Below are 16,840 nucleotides of genomic sequence, written 5' to 3' on the forward strand. Positions count from 1 at the left end.
CACATCCCTATTTTTGAGTGGAATCTTATTCAAGATGTAATTTGCGGTTAGCAAAGCTTCCCCCCACATGTTCTGGGGTAATCCTGAATTAATCAACAGAGCATTCATCATCTCTTTCAGTGTTCGATTTTTGCGTTCAGCAACACCATTCGACTGAGGAGAATATGGAGCCGTGGTTTGGTGAATTATACCACTTGCATGACATAATTCTGCAAATGGCGCCACATATTCACCACCTCTATCACTTCGAACACACTTAATTCGACAATTAAGTTGATTTTCGGCTTCATTTTTGAAGTCTTTAAACGCTTCAATTGCCTCATCTTTACTTCTTAATAAGTAAATATAACAATACCTTGTGCAATCATCAATGAATGTGATGAAATACTTTTTACCACCTCTAGTTTGCACAAATTTTAAATCACATACATCTGTATGGATCAACTCTAGAGGTTTGGTGCTCCGTTCTACCGAGTGGAACGACAGCTTGGTCATTTTTGCTTCAACACAAACTTCACATTTCTTTTGTGAATTAAACTTATCAACTTTTAGTAAATCAAGATTTACTAGTCTTTTTATAGCATTTAGATTTACATGTCCCAATCTTTTATGCCATAAATCAGAGCACTCAAGCAAATAAGAAGATGTGTCATCTTCCTTATTGCGTATTGCTTTTCCACGGTGAAAAACCGTAACATTCAGCTCAAAAAGCCCATTCACTAGGTGACCTTCACCTATGAACTTTCCATACTTGGTCAATATAACCTTTTCGCACTCAAATTCTAGTGAAAATCCATGATTTACTAGAAGTGAGCCTGACACCAAATTATTTCGGATGTCTGGGACATGCAGCACATCCTTAAGGGTAAGAACCTTTCCAGATCCTAATTTTAGGCACACGTTACCCACACCAACCACCTCAGAAGAGGCTTGGTTTCCCATGCGTACTTTTCTACCCCCAACAGATTTGTAAGTAGAAAAAATGCTTCTCTCGGAGCACACATGACATGTGGCACCCGTATCAACAAACCATTCATTTGGATTATTACCATGGTTCACGTCGGAGACCATTGCGACCACCTCGTGATCTTTGTTGTTTATAACAACACGTTCAAATAATTTGCACAATATTGTCTCCATCAATAAGTACACAATTATCTTGAACCATATGTGCATTGGTATATTCAACACCACATGCATTATTACTACCAAGTCAAAATTGGTCTTGCTTGTCAAATGACAAACGATAAACACAATTATCAAGAGAATGGATCTCAAGAAATTAACCACTTCAGTGCGCATCGACATTGCGTCTGTTTGTTGCTTCATTCCAGCTTTGAATTTTATGTTTCCTCCAGCTTCGGTCGACATGATGATGGCAAGAGTACACTATCTCATCTTGCGATTGTTGGAAATAGTGTAGCCTTTACACGGGCAATTCTTGCCTCTCTCCGCAAGACGAGATACGCCCCGGCTAGTGCTCACGGATTGGCGCAACGTCCCCAAAGATGAAACAACTTTCCTCCTACCGAGTTGAAGCACCTCAAACTCGTAGGCTCCGGCGAACTTGAATTGGAGGCGAGAACCGAGCTATGCAATGCTTCTAAGATGGAACTAGAATGCTTGAGAGATTAGAGAGAAGAGAGAATGATTGTTGGTGTTTTTTCATCTCTCAAATCCACACCTATTTATAGGATAGGAGTGGCCACACGAGAGGTCTCGGCATTAAGGCACCTCATAACCATATTGGAGGTTACATCATATGAAAGGCCAAGAGACTTGGAAAATGAAAAGCTTAAAGCTTTCCAAATTTCCTCACGTTTTTCCTACATGCAATGCTACTATGATGTAGAGAACTAGAGAGAAGAGAGAATGTTTTTTTTGTTGGTGTTTTCTCCACTCCAAGATCAAGCCTATTTATAGGCTAGAGAAAGCACTTGAAAGGTCTTGCAATCAAGATTATCTCTTAATGCATTTGGGGGTTACCTAAGATGAAAGGCCATAGGTCTTGGCCACCTCAAAGGTCTCCCACATTTTTCACATGTTTTTTCCACAATCCCCCACATTGGTTAGAGCACTGCAAGCTCAAACCAACACAAGACGTGTATGCATGCATGCAGACTCTTCGCTCAATTCTCGAGAAACAATATTGCATTTGGAATAGTAGCTTGGGGCTTTGAACTTTCCATAGTCAACACTATCGGGCATACCGACGGCCTGGTGGAATATTGACACAATACTATTTACAAACTCATCAGTTCTCATGTTTGTGTCCTTTACTGGCCATGGAACACCACTTTGGATTCATAAGTGATTCACATGTTGAAGCGGCCCACACTTCTTCACTTACATATGTGATTCTTTTCCAGGTATCCTGCAATACTCACCTCCTCGAGGCTTCTAAGAATCATTAAAAGTCAAAACTTAGCCTCTTACCACATGCAGGTTACAACACTCAATGCTTTCAAAAGAATGAGCGAAGATAAAATATCTTCCGAGTGTTACAACTAGAGTCATATAGCTTTGTTTTCCCATTGAACCAAGCCCATGAGATCTCCAATCGTATGGTTGGGTTGCCACTATAATCATCTTTTAAAATGTGGTTTTCAGTCCCATTCCTTTTAGCAATTTATGCATTTGATCACGGTTTAAACTTTTCGTTAACGAATCCGCTAAGTTATCCACTGACCTTACATAGTCAACTGCGATAACACCACTTGCGATCAATTGCCTCATGGTATTATGTCGTCGACGAATATGTTGAGACTTACCATTGTATAAGCCACTATGTGCTCTCTCTATAGCCGCTTGGCTATCACAGTGTATCACTACTGTCGGCACTGGCTTCTTCCAACATGGAATATCTTCTAGGAAGTTTCTAAGCCACTCGGCTTCTTCCCCTACTTTTTCTAAAGCGATAAACTCAGATTCCATGGTGGATCGAGCTATACACGTCTGTTTCATTGACTTCCACGAAACAGCTCCACCCCCCACAGTGAACACATACCCACTCGTCGAAAACGAGTCTTTTGAATCAAAGATCCAATTTGCATCACAGTACCCTTCATGTACTTGGGGATAGTTTGTGTACCGCAGCTCAAAGTTAAGAGTATACTTCAAGTATCTCAAAACCCTACGCAGGGCTTTCCAATGTTCCTTGTTTGGGTTGCTCGTAAATCGGCTCAACTTATTCACCGTACACGCAAGATCTGGTCGAGTGCAGTTTGTGATAAACATCAAACTCCCTATGATCTTTGCATATTCTTCTTGAGCTACAGGCTCACCCGTGTGCTTACTCAAATGCACGTTTGGTTTCAATGGAGTCTTAGCTGGCTCACAGTCAAAGGAGTGAAACTTTTTAAGCACTTTCTCAATGTAATGAGATTGTGTCATAGCAATTTCCTCATGATTCCTTTTAATCTTGATTCCGAGAATCACATCAGCTAGACCCATATCTTTCATGTCGAAATTTCTCTTCAACATATTTTTGGTCTCGTTGATAATGGCACTATTGCTGCCCATAATCAACATATCATCCACATAAAGACACACAATAACGAACCCATTATTTGTGTTCTTAATGTATACACAATAACGATCACATCAGCTAGACCCATATCTTTCATGTCGAAATTTCTCTTCAACATATTTTTGGTCTCGTTGATAATGTCACTATTGCTGCTCATAATCAACATATTATCCACATAAAGACACACAATAACGAACCCATTATTTGTGTTCTTAATATATACACACTTATCACACTCGTTGATAGTGAACTCATTTAACAACATCACATTGTCAAACTTCAAGTGCCATTGCAAAGGCGCTTGTTTTAATCCATATAGAGACCTCACTAGCTTGCATACCTTCCTTTCTTCGCCAGGTACAACAAACCCTTCAGGTTGCTCCATATAAATTTCTTCATCTAATTCACCATTCAAAAAGGTAGTTTTCACATCCATTTGGTGAATCTCAAGATTATGCAAAGCAGCAATTGCAAGAAGCACCCGGATAGAAGTGATTCTCGTAACGGGTGAATACGTGTCGAAGAAGTCATATCCTTCTTGCTGCTTAAAGCCTTTCACAACTAGGCGAGCTTTGTATTTCAATAGTACCATCAGTTTTATATTTCCTTCTCATGATCCACTTGCCCTAAGGTCTTACAGCCTTCTGGCAAGTCTACTAACACCCATGTGTTATTTCTCATAATTGATTCAATTTCACTATTGATCGCTTCTTGCCAGAATGGTGCAACGCTTCTGCCAACGACTTTGGTTCGTCATCCAACATAAAAGTTATGAAGTCGGGACCCAAGGTCTTAGCAATTTTAACTCTTTTACCACGTTTTGGTTCTACATCCTCAGGAACCTCGTCCTTTTAGGAGGATTAGAACTAGTGGATTCATCCATCATTCCACTAGAACGATCTTCCTGCCTCTTTCAAGGGTATATACATTCTCAAAGAATATAGCATTCATTGACTCAATCGTTGTTCCTTCAACCACGCCAGACACATCTGACTTATGGACTAGGAAACGATAGGCACTACTATTAAGTGCATGGCCAATAAAAATACAATCGACTGTTTTAGGGCCTATTGCAACTTGCTTCGGAGGCGACACTTCTACCTTCGCTAAGCACCCCCACACTTTGAGGTATGAATACGAAGGTTTCTTGCCTTTCCACAACTCATAGGGAGTCACATCCCTATTTTTCAATGGAATCTTATTCAGAATATAATTTGCCGTTAACACAGCCTCCCCCCACATGTTCTGGGGTAAACCTGAACTGATCAACAGAGCATTCATCATCTCTTTTAGTGTTCGATTTTTACGTTCAGCAACACCATTTGACTGAGGAGAATATGGAGCCGTGGTTTGGTGAATTATACCACTAGCATGGCATAATTCTGCAAACAGCGCTACATACTCACCACCTCTATCACTTCGAACACACTTAATTCGAATTGATTTTCGGCTTCATTTTTGAAGTCTTTAAATGCTTCAATTGCCTCATCTTTACTTCTTAATAAGTAAAGGTAACAATACCTTGTGCAACCATCTATAAATGTGATGAAATACTTTTTACCACCTCTTGTTTGCACAAATTTCAAATCACACACGTTTGTATGATCAACTCAAGAGGTTTTGTGCTTCGCTCTACCTAATGGAACGACAGCTTAGCCATTTTGGCTTCATCACACACTTCACATCTTTCTTGTGAGTTAAACTTATTAACTTTTAGTAAATTAAGATTTACTAACCTTTTTATAGCATTTAGATATACATGTCCCAATCTATTATGCCATAAATCAGAGCTCTCAAGCAAATAAGAGGATGTGTCATCTTCCTTATTGCATATTCCTTTTCCACGGTGAATGACCGTAACATTCAGTTCAAAAAGCCCATTCACTATGTGACCTTCACCTATGAACTTTCCATACTTGGTCAATATAACCTTTTCACACTCAAATTCTAGTGAAAATCCATGATTTACTAGAAATGAGTCTGACACCAAATTATTTCGGAAGTCTGGGACATGCAGCAAATCCTTAAGGGTAGGAACTTTTCCGGATCCTAATTTTAGGAACACATTTCCCACACTAACCACCTCAGAAGAGGCTTGGTTTCCCATTCGTACTTTTCTACCTCCAACAGATTTGTAAGTAGAAAAAACGCCTCTCTCGGAGCACACATGACATGTGGCACCCGTATCAATAAACCATTCATTTGGATTATTACCATGGCCCACGTCGGAGACCATTGCGACCACCTCGTGATCTTCGTTCTCTCGGAGCACACATGACATGTGGCACCCGTATCAATAAACCATTCATTTGGATTATTACCATGGCCTACGTCGGAGACCATTGCGACCACCTCGTGATCTTCGTAGTTTATAAAAACACGTTCAAATAATTTGCACAATATTGTCTCCAACAATAAGTACACAATTATATTGAACCATATGTGCATTGGTATATTCAACACCACATGCATCCCAATTATTACTACCAAGTCTAAATTGGTCTTGCTTGTCAAATGACAAACGATAAACACAATTCTCAAGAGAATAGATCTCAAGAAATTAACCACTTCATTGCACATCAACATTGCGATTGTTCGTTGCTTCATTCCAGCTTTGAATTTCATGTTTCCTCCAACTTCGATGGGCATAATCCTGTCTTAGAAGAATACACTAATTTGTCTTGCGATTGTTAGAAATAAAGGGATAAAATTCCCAAGCCGTTAAAGGCGGTACTCTAACTATTACAATTGAAGGATGATAATAACAATAAGTGGAATGAAAATTACAACGGAAATAATAAAACAAACCGAACTATAAGTCGAGTCGAGGGAAGCCCTCTTTCCGCAACTCAAATTACGTCCCGGCTAGTGCTCACGGAATGGCGTATTGTCCCCAAAGATAAAACGACTTCCTCCTAGCGTGTAGAAGCACCTCAAACCCGCTAGGCACCGGCGAACTTGATGAAGTTCCGAAAATCGAGCTATGCAATGCTACTATGATGTAGAGAACTAGAGAGAAGAGAAAATGCTTTTTGTTAGTGTTTTATCCACTCCAAGATCAAGCCTATTTATAGGCTAGAGAAAGCACTTGAAAGGCCTTTCAATCAAGATTATCTCTTAATGCATTTGGGGGTTACCTAAGATGAAAGGTCATAGGTCTTGGCCACCTCAAAGGTCTCCCACATTTTTCACATGTTTTTTCCATATAGAATCATAATGTCAATCACAACAAAACGACATTCAAACCACATGGTCAAATAAATCGAGCAAAAATTCTAAATAAAAGAGACCGAGTTTCTAAAATTTTCACAACTTTAACCGGATCGAAATCAATTTCAGCAAAAATAGAACTATAGTACAAAAATCCCAATCAAATTCGAACCTAGTACAAACCAGAACTCAAATAAAAATGGAAGCTACAACGCATGTGATACGCTCGGATTTTGCACTGTTTTAAGGCCATTATTTGGTCCGTTTTTAATGTCAAATGTGCATATTTGAGCCTAAAAAGGGAGTCAAAACGCGAAAGTTGGAAATCTGGAGTTTCAGGTAGCGTCCTGCGACCGCCGCAACACTTCCGGCGACCGCCGGCGCTCAACGGTGACAAAGACACGCCTTGCGACCTCCGGGAAGTTCGTGGAGACCGCCACAAGGAGTCAGAAGCTTCTGATCAATATCCGGCGACCGCCGGCCAAGGTGTGGCGGTCCGCCACAGAAACGTGACGCACGACAGTTGTGTTCAAACTCGATTTGCCGGCGATCCTGAAGTCCGATCATGGCGTTCTACATGTTATTCTCTTCTTCTTCGAAAGAGCTTTGCTTTGGTACTAAGATCACCTCATTAGGAGTTCTGAGGAGAGAGTTATGGCCGTTATACCAAAGTCGCGCAAAAAGAAGGAAAGAAGATAATACCTTTTGAAGCCAAATCTTTTCCTTTTACTATGGAGAACGAAAATTCCATCTTTCCTATTGCTTGGACGAGACTTTTTACCAAATTTAAATCCCTCTCAAGCCTATGTATACCCCATAACCTAATTAATAGAATTCACCCTTCCTTAGCCCCCAAAAAGGGGAGCTTTCATAGCTCCTTCTCCAACCCTAATTCTTCATCATCTTTTTGCCAATTACTTCCATAGCATAAATTTGAGAGTTCTTCATTGTACAAGGGTTTGGAGAAAGAAGCAAGAACATCAAGAACGACAAGGATTCAACCTACGGGTTTTATTTGCTTTAGTTTTATGTTCCAATTGTTTTCCCAATCTATGTGTTTAGCTTATTCCATTATGTGTAACTAAACTCATAGATTCTAGGGATGTGTTAGTAACGACTTTGGTTATACAATTCCAGTTTTCTATTTAATATCCGTTTTGTTTTTACTTTGTTTCTTCCCTAAGTAATCTTGATGCTACATGATTGAGTGACACAGTTATGTATGATTTAATATAACTTGTTTCATAATTATGAGAGAGTTCTAGCGAGTTAGGTCCACTTAGTAGACGCTACAGTTAGCTTCCCTTAGCACAACACTGTTAATTGAGAGTGAGGACTTTTCAAGGGTCTTAGGAACTTTTCGGAGTTACGTGTTAGGATTGACAACCCTAATGTTAGTAATCAACGTTTGCATCGCATGAGCATAAGCTAGGTGACTCGTCCTTTCAAAGTATAAATTGTGCTAGGGTATTGTAGTTGGAATTTGTAAAACCATAACTGTGAACGCACATCCATGGAATTCTCTTATCTCTCATATTTGATCTTTGTGATTTAATTGTATTTAGTTGTTTGATTGCATTTAATTGTTTTAACTTTCAAAACTCCAAAATTCTCTTATTTCTCTAGATAGTATTTGACGCTTAATACATAATAGCCAGTTGCAATTATAATCCTCGTGTTCGATATCCGGTACTGACCTTTAGCTATACTATTCCTACTTTGTATACTTGCAGGTATTTATAGTGTTAAAAAATAGTGCATCAGCATGCAAACTGCACCACATGCTCAAAGAATATAGGAAAAAATATTATACTCCCTCTGTCCCACTTTAGGAGTCCCGGTTGATCAATTTTGGGCGTCCCGCTTTAGGAGTCCCGGTTGAGATAAATTAATAAAAAATACCTACAAAGTGTTAAAAGTGTTAAAAGTGGGTCTCAATATCCACTACAATATTTATTTATTGGACACTCAATTAAAAGTAGGTCCCAACATCCACTACAATAGTTATTCATTACACACTCAAACACTTTTTTCTTGAAACATGTGTCCGACTCAACCGGGACTCCTAAAGCGGGACGGAGGGAATAACAAAAGACACTCATGTTTGAAATCATCATTGCCTCACCTGAACCAAACGAACAACAATGAAGAAACCCAAAACAAATCTAAACTCAACATTGCCTCACCCGAACCAAAAACCGGTGACTAGAGAGTTGTGACACACATTATACGATCAGTGGCAGAGCAGCCACGATAGGAACTGGGGCCCTTGGGCCCTCAACCATTTCAGATGTAAATATATTCAATCAAGCCTAACAAAATGAAAGAGTTTAGTAGCGCAGTTGGTCTGGAAACTTGTCCTACCATCATGAAATCTTTGGCCCAAATCTTTCTAACACTTTGTTAGCATTGAATTCATTTATTTTCATCTATTTTTGTCTCACACTATTTTGTGAATTTTGTCAAAGCTAAATCATTAGTTAGTAATTAATTCATTCATTTCTGCTTTCTCATACTTCCTTCGTCCTATTTAAGATGACACACTATTTTTTTTTAGTTTGTCCCAAATAAGATGACTAATTTCTATTGTTGAAAACTTTATCTCTCTAATTAATACATTCAACCATTTTTTCTCTCTCCAATTAAATATTCAACTCTCTTCTCTCCATTTAATTCCTACACCCACCATTTCTCTACAATTAAAAACATTAACCAACAACTCCTAAAATCTCATGTCGACTAAGAAATGTCTATAATTAAAAGATTTTTATTTCATTTGTGTTTTTATTGGATTTTTCTCACACTATAAAATTTATGTAATTCTTTTATTTTTTCATAAATAGTACTCCTTCTGTCCGCGAATAGGAGTCTCATGTCGTCCGCAAATAGGAGTCTCGGTTCATAATTACCATCAATGGTAAAAAAGCCCCACATTCCACCAACTTATTCTACTCACATATCATTTAAAACTAATACTACATTTGTCCCATAAAAATAGGCCGAATTTCCTTTTTCGTCCGACCCATACAAATAGTCTATATCCATTTATGTCAACCTTTTCTCCTCTTTTATTTTATCATTTATAGGTTCCACCATCCACTACATTATTTCAACTACGTTTTCTCCTTCTCTTTCTTTACCAATTATGCAATAAAACTCGTGCAATCCCCAATTAGTATATTTCTATGGAACGAAGGGAGTATACACAAGGTGGTACTCAATATTCAACTAAATTTTTTTCCACTAACTTTTTTTAATATTTCTTAAAACCCGCACCGGAAATAAAAAGGACTCCTATTCGCGGATAGATGGAGTAATTTATACTCCCTCCGTCCCACTCTAAGTGGAGCATTTCTATTTAGGCACAAGATTTTGTGTATTGTTCTTTTCTGAGTTAAGTGGTGAGAATAAAGTAAGAGAGAGGGAAAATGTAGAGAGAGTGATGTTTCTAATTTTAGAAATATGTCATTTAAAGTGGGACATCCCAAAAAGGAAAACTGTCCACTTAGAATGAGATGGATGGAGTATAAATACTACTCTCTCTATCTAATGCTACTCGCATTTTTCTATTTCGGTCTGCCCTAAACTACTTGCGTTATTCTACTTTAAATAAGAATTAAAGTATTTTATTAAATACTAGAGCTAGTTAAGTGTTCTTTTATTAAATGTTTCCTTATTACACAGTAAATACTAATTATATTACACTAATTAGTTAATCCTTAATTTACGGAATAAAATGAAAAGTGCGAGTAGCATATGACAGAGGGAGTGTGAATTTAAGATCATGAAATAATGATGTTTATAATTTAAGAGTAAAAATTTATTCAGCCTCATAAATGTGTAAATTTATCGTATAATATTTATAAGTTTTTTTAAAATTTGTGTTGTTTATTTATTATTTTTAATCTTTTGACGTCTACATTGTCACCGTATGCGTCATGTCGAAGGTTTTTTATGGCGTCGATGACATCGAAAATATTCAACAACTGTTAAATATAATTTACACCCCGCAATATCAAATTACTTGCTTTGCTAATGGATATGATGATGGCTTTTGAGAGGTGCGGTAACGACTGACGTGCCACACCAAATCGATTGGACTACCGTGGTGTCATGCATGCTGGCACGGTGGTGTTAGCGTTGATATACTGAAAAGCATGTTTTGAGCAGTTTGCACGATTAGAGCTGCTTGTATACAATAAACTCTACATCCACTTTTATCCAAGGCGAGAAGAAATAATTTTATCACATTTTGTTTATTTATTCATTCATGTGGTCAAGCCTTTTAATGTCTAATACTCCCTCCATCCCGCTTTAGCAGTCCCATTGACTTTTCTGTCCTCTTTTTGTAAAAATGATAAAAAATAGTTAAAGTGGAGAAATGGTAAAGTAAGAGAGACAATAATGTAGATAAGACTCTTCTCTATATTATTCTCTCTCTTAATTTACCATTTCTCATCTTTAACTATTTTTTATCATTTTTACAAAAAGTGGACAGAAAAGTCAATGGGACTGCTAAAGCGGGACGGAGGGAGTAGCAAATAAGTCTAAATCTTCTGCATTGTAGATTGGTCGTGACACAAGTGTAGGTGACATAGTTTATTCCTTGCGAAAGTAAAACAATATTCACAACCTAGATAGAGTTTGACACCCTATCGTGAAAGGTTGTAATATTAGTCCGCAAATAGCTATCATTCGGTGTGGTATATTGATAAACACAAAGTAATTCTTTTAAGACCTATATGCAAAATATGTTATGCAATTAATATTCGTACAATTTGATATTTTGACATGTATTGTGAGATATGTACAAAATGGACTTAGAAAAGGACAGAAAGAGGTCAGAATTGAAATTCATAAAAATCACACCAAGTCAATGGTCCTCTGACCCAAAGTTACTAGTTGATGGGGGTCCAACGGTTCGTTGCGGAAGCACACCAGAGCTGACATCCCGCTCTTTGGTCCGCTGAGACGAAGTCAACGGTCCATTGGATGCCGAGAGTTCAGAATCAAGTCAGCAGTCCACTAAGTTCAGGAGCCGAGTGCGAAGGTGTGCAAAGAATGTCGTGTGCACGCGTCTTCCCCAACAGAGATATTTATAAGTTCTCGAACTTCCAAAAATACTACTCCCTGTGTCCCATAAAATTAGGGACATTTGGGATGACACGAAAATTAATGCATAATCTATAAAGTAAGAGAGAAAATGAGAAGGTAGTTAAAATAGTATTAGTAGAATTAGGACACACACATTATTAGTGTATTATAATAGGCATCAGTGGTACAAAAAGCAAATAAATTGATGTATATGAAAAAAGTACAATTAAAATCTTGAGTTTTTTAAACACATAAAAGTGAAATAAAGTTCGTATGAATCATATTCCTAGGATTTAATTTCATATAAACTTTTTTCCTATTAACTTTATTTTCCCGTCAAATAAATATAGCCTAGATGTATACTTCCTAGGTCCACCAATAAGTGTCTCATTTTGTCATTTTCGCCTGTCCATCAATACAAGTTAGACCTGCTCAAGGTTTACGGAACCGGCGGTTAACTGCGAAACCGTAACCGCTGGACCGAAACCGCGAGAAATATCCCGAACTGAAACCGTGAATTTTAGAACCGTGGTTCGGTTCAGGTTCTGAATTTTTCAAACCGAAACCACGACCGAACCGTCGGTTCCGGACAGTTCCGAATCATCGGTTAACCGCGATTTCACGATTCTAACACGAAACACGAGGAATCGCTGCACCATGTGATGTTTCAGCTTTTTGAAGACGGTTTGTTGACCAAAATCGGGGTTTAGTGATAAAACCGACGGTTCCATAGTTTTGCACAAGGAGATTTTCGTCGTTCCCGCTTCCACCGTCGTCGTTGAGCAAGCTTTTAGTTTCGGTGGTTGTGTCCTAGATGACAAAAGGAGTAGCCTCTCCGCCAAAAACATGGAGAAGCCACTGTGTTACTTGATGATTGGGCAAAGGCGGACATGAGGACACAATAGCTAGATTTCGACTTCCGTGTAGAAAGTGATGGTGCAGATTTTACCACAGATAAAGAGGTCGGAAGCGATACCGCACAACAATATCATTGACGGGGAAGCGGCAAGCACGGCCGACCAAAAAGGTAAGCGAGGTAAGAGAACTACGAGGGCTTTGATTTCTCAATAAAATTGTGGATAGATAGACAACCCAACTTAAATTTGAAAAATCTAACTTTGAAAGTTTAAGTTGAGCTCAAGCCCTTTTCAATTTTTTCCTTTTCCCCCCATTTCATGTTTTTTTAGTTTACGTTTAGACGAGTACAACACTTGTAAATTATATCACATTGTATTTTGATTGCCGATTTTATCACATTGTAATTTGTATATGTAAAGTTTAAATTTGTAATGTATTGTTGTCCGTTTCAACTCTACTTCAATGAAATTGATATCATTTTCACCTTACTCGTCTTACTTTAATTTAAACTATCCATTTTCTTGTTCCAATTTATTTTATAATTTCAAACTACATGGCAATAAAAAAAAGGAAAAAACCCGCGAAACCGAACCTAAACCGCTACGAACCATCCGAAAACCGAGTTCAGAACCGAAACCAAAACCGAAATCACCGGTTCTCGAACCGAAACTGAGACCGTGAAACAGCCTCACGGTTCGGTTCCGGTTCCATATTTCCCAAAACCGGAACAGGCGGTTCCGAACGAAAAACCTCTGGTTTGTGAACCGTGGGCAGGTCTAATACAAGTCCCATTTATCTTTACCATTTTTTTTAATGGACCACATTCCACTAATTTTATCCCGCTCACGTTTCATTATAAAAGCTAATATATAAAAGTAGGACCCACTTCCTGCCAACCTTTTGTCACCCACTTTTTATTAATATATTTTTTAATACTCATGCCTAGTCAAATATGACTTTATATGATGGACGGGGTGGGAGTACATTACAATTAAGAAACCTCCCATAGTACTATATTTTTTTTATTCAGAGTTCTCCCATGATTGATGTATACCAAAAACCTCTCACAATATATTTCTTCCGTCTCTAAAAAATATGAACTATTTCCTTTTTTAGTCTGTCCTTGAAAATTATGAACTTCCTAATTTTGGAAACTCATTTTTCTCTAATAAGATGAGACTCATTCTAGCAATACTAAAAACTTTCTCTCTCTTTCTTACTACCTTTCTAATATGCATTAAAGCTCGTATCGAACTAAATGTTTACTCTTTAAAGATGGAAAAAGTACTTATTTTTATTCAAAGTTCTCCCTTGATATATCAATATAGAATATTGTTTTATTAAGACAAAACTCAAAGTTGAGAGAGAATCTATATCGTCCACTCCTTTAAAGATAAATTTAGAGAAAAACGGGAAATCTAACAAAATTTAAACTAAGTATTTTAATTTTCAATTTCTGTCAACACGTGTAACCTGCTTGATTACACATGTTTAAACCAAGTGTTCTATAGTCACCTTCTGTTTTTCAGTTAATAGGCAGTGTAAAAATGATTTAGTTCGGCAAAAATGACAACGTTGCTTCTTTTGGTTATAATATTTGATTGGTTTGATTAGATTAGATAACTATACAAGTCACGTTTGCAGCCAAACACCATAAACTAGATTCATTAAGTTTCACAAATTTGCGTCCAACCAGCATCTTAGATCTCATATCCCGGGAATCGGGACCTCTCCGGCGCGAGCAAATCGAACCACACGCAAGCCGCCCCGGCCACCCCTTGAAAGAGGGAGTAGGTATGCTCGCCTCCACCACAACCACCACCAGCAATGTGATGATACAAATAGCTTGCGAATGCCTTGGCTCGTTCCTCGTATATGGTCTCCCCTGTCAGCCGGGCTAGGGACAGGAACGCATAAGCATTCCCAGCAACACCGTCTCCCAGCCCCGCCTTCTTCACCAAGCCGCTCTTCCACACAACTTCTCCAGCTTCAATGGCTGCATCACGAAACTCCCTGTCGCTCGGGAACACCTGTGATATAGGTACTGCACTAGGTCAAAATCTGTACTCTGTATGGTTCTCGGTCTTATACGATAATTCGACCACAAATAAACACTGAATCACACATGGATCAAGAACCATGAAACAACCTTACACATGTTTTTTGCAAAAAAACTAATTTTGCTGACCTCTGATGCTTTGCACAAGGTTATAGCAATCCCACCAGCTCCGTGAGACCACTGGACGAGCTTATCCCTCGGGTTTCCCTCGCTCACAGGATAGTTCCCACTGTGCAGGAACCGGTTGCTCATCATGTATCTCAGAGTCGCCTTGACGTCCTTCATATCATCTTCGGACAAGGGGAAGTGCAACAGCACGTGTAAAATACCAGCAAGGCCGTGAGCTGCACCCCAGTACCTGGTTCCGTGCCACCTGTACATGAGCGGGCAAGCTAGGTTATCAGAAGCACCGGCCCGGCCACCAGCTAGCACTGCTGCAACAACGCCCATGAGAAGATCACTAGGGACTGTTTGATCTCCCAAGTATTTGTTTACTAGCAGAGCAGCCCACAGGAATCCAGCCCGGCCATAAAGAAGGTCGTACGACATCCCAAATCCACCTTCTTCGGGTCCAACAGGAAGGGCTTTCTCTTGTGCCATCTGATATGTATATTAGTCAATTCAATACTATCTCATTACGTACAAATGTTTCATGACAATCAACTAATAACCAAATGGTACCTCTAGGAAACAGTTCAAGTAGAAGTTACGCTTCTCTTCGTCGCCAGAGTAATTCGCACAAATGGCCCCGAGTGCATAAACCCCTCCTCTACCACAGAGGAAGGTAACATGTCTGGAAAACAGGTAAAAAGATCGAATTGAATGTCACAAAATTGAGGCAAATGGATTGATGAAAACGGTAAACGGATCAGTTCTTAAATAGAATTACCAAGACAGATGAACTGATCAAGTTTCTAGGTCCAATTTTCTGTGTTTTAAGGGTTAAAGGCACCTCAAATTCAAAATAGCACCAAATTATATCTTCATCAATGAAAATTTGCAGCAAATTTAGTTGGAAAAATCACACACGTGCTAAATGACCCTATCAACATAAAGCGATTGATTTGAATCAACCTGTTGGATGTATGAGCTGCGGCGGCGACGATTTCAGCGCAGAGGTGCAAATCGCGGCGATCTCCGGTGGCCTCATAAGAGCGCAGGCACACGAACGCCGTCCCCATCAGTCCAGTGTATACAGTCGGGTCCAAGCTCCCTTCAGCTCCTCGGCGCCTCCACGTCATCTCCACCACCTAATTTATAAAAAAAAGTAAAATAAAATTGTACAACACACACGCGTTCCGTACATGGAGAAATCCCTAATTTTCGCCCTAATTGGGGAAATAAAGCATCAACATTCAGAAATAGGTAAGGGAAAATCCTAATTCGAAGTCCAGAAAAGCGAAATACCTGATCTTTGAGGGAGACGGCGGCTCGGAGGAAAGCATCACTGGTGAGAGAGAGATCGGAATCGGCGGGATCAGAAGCAGCTCCGAGCAGCTCAAACTGTTCATCCACATCATCACGGCTGCTGCTGTTGTCGTTGTCCTTGGAAGCATACTCCACCAGCCAAGACGACATTCTCGCTCTTCTCTCTTGTGGCGGTAAAAATGTCGGTATGGATATATGTAGAGAAGAATCTGGAAGTGTGAGAGGGATATTTATAGCGAGAGATGAGATGCCGATTGCCGATGCTGCTGTTTTGTCAATTTGCAGTAACCTTATGCACTGCGCAACTGCCACGACACGCGACTACTTTGATACTGTTTCAAATTTACAGCTAGCCTAGTCACTTGTTGCTAATCAGAAAATGTACCAAGTATATATTGGTATATTTAACATAAATAATAAAGGTAATATAAACAGAAACATTAATATTTAAAAAAAAAATAGGTCAAAAGTCGAACATTACAATGATAATAAGGGGCAATTAATATAGTCATATCATTCGAGCATCTGCAACGGGTCTCATTCGGATGATACGTACGACCGGGACGAGACCACATCGAGAGCCGTTGCTGTCGTCTTGCCGCGAAGACCACGTCTCCTGGCTAACGGACTCACTCTCACCACGTGGCGTGCCCTGTAGTAGG

General features: G+C 39.0%; 1 protein-coding gene across 2 annotated transcripts; it reads right to left on the reverse strand.

Moving 5' to 3' along the window:
- Window positions 1-14,256: 14,256 nt before the first annotated feature.
- Window positions 14,257-16,412, reverse strand: LOC125215920 (lanC-like protein GCL1). Of its 2 annotated transcripts, none has more exons than XM_048117499.1 (5): window positions 16,158-16,412; window positions 15,825-16,000; window positions 15,432-15,543; window positions 14,841-15,350; window positions 14,257-14,721 (listed from the first exon to the last, which is right to left on the reverse strand). In XM_048117499.1, the coding sequence occupies exons 1-5, from the start codon at window positions 16,326-16,328 to the stop codon at window positions 14,392-14,394; spliced, it is 1,299 nt and encodes a 432-aa protein (XP_047973456.1). In that variant the 5' UTR covers window positions 16,329-16,412; the 3' UTR covers window positions 14,257-14,391. The 2 variants fall into 2 exon arrangements, with proteins under 2 accessions (XP_047973456.1, XP_047973457.1); XM_048117500.1 differs by having other exon boundaries at window positions 14,880-15,350; window positions 16,158-16,395.
- Between the last annotated feature and the right edge of the window lie 428 nt (window positions 16,413-16,840).

This window comes from Salvia hispanica, chromosome 3 (assembly GCF_023119035.1).
Source record: "Salvia hispanica cultivar TCC Black 2014 chromosome 3, UniMelb_Shisp_WGS_1.0, whole genome shotgun sequence".
NCBI classification, from domain to species: domain Eukaryota; kingdom Viridiplantae; phylum Streptophyta; class Magnoliopsida; order Lamiales; family Lamiaceae; genus Salvia; species Salvia hispanica.

Bases quoted from the DNA above. Each gene is read 5' to 3' on its own strand.
- LOC125215920 (XM_048117499.1), bottom strand. From the start codon at position 16,328: ATGTCGTCTTGGCTGGTGGAGTATGCTTCCAAGGACAACGACAACAGC. The intron at 16,001-16,157 runs GTATTTCGCTTT...TTTATAAATTAG, and splicing joins CCGTCTCCCTCAAAGATCAG to GTGGTGGAGATGACGTGGAG. The intron at 15,544-15,824 runs GTTGATTCAAAT...CCTGTTTTCCAG, and splicing joins GCAGCTCATACATCCAACAG to ACATGTTACCTTCCTCTGTG.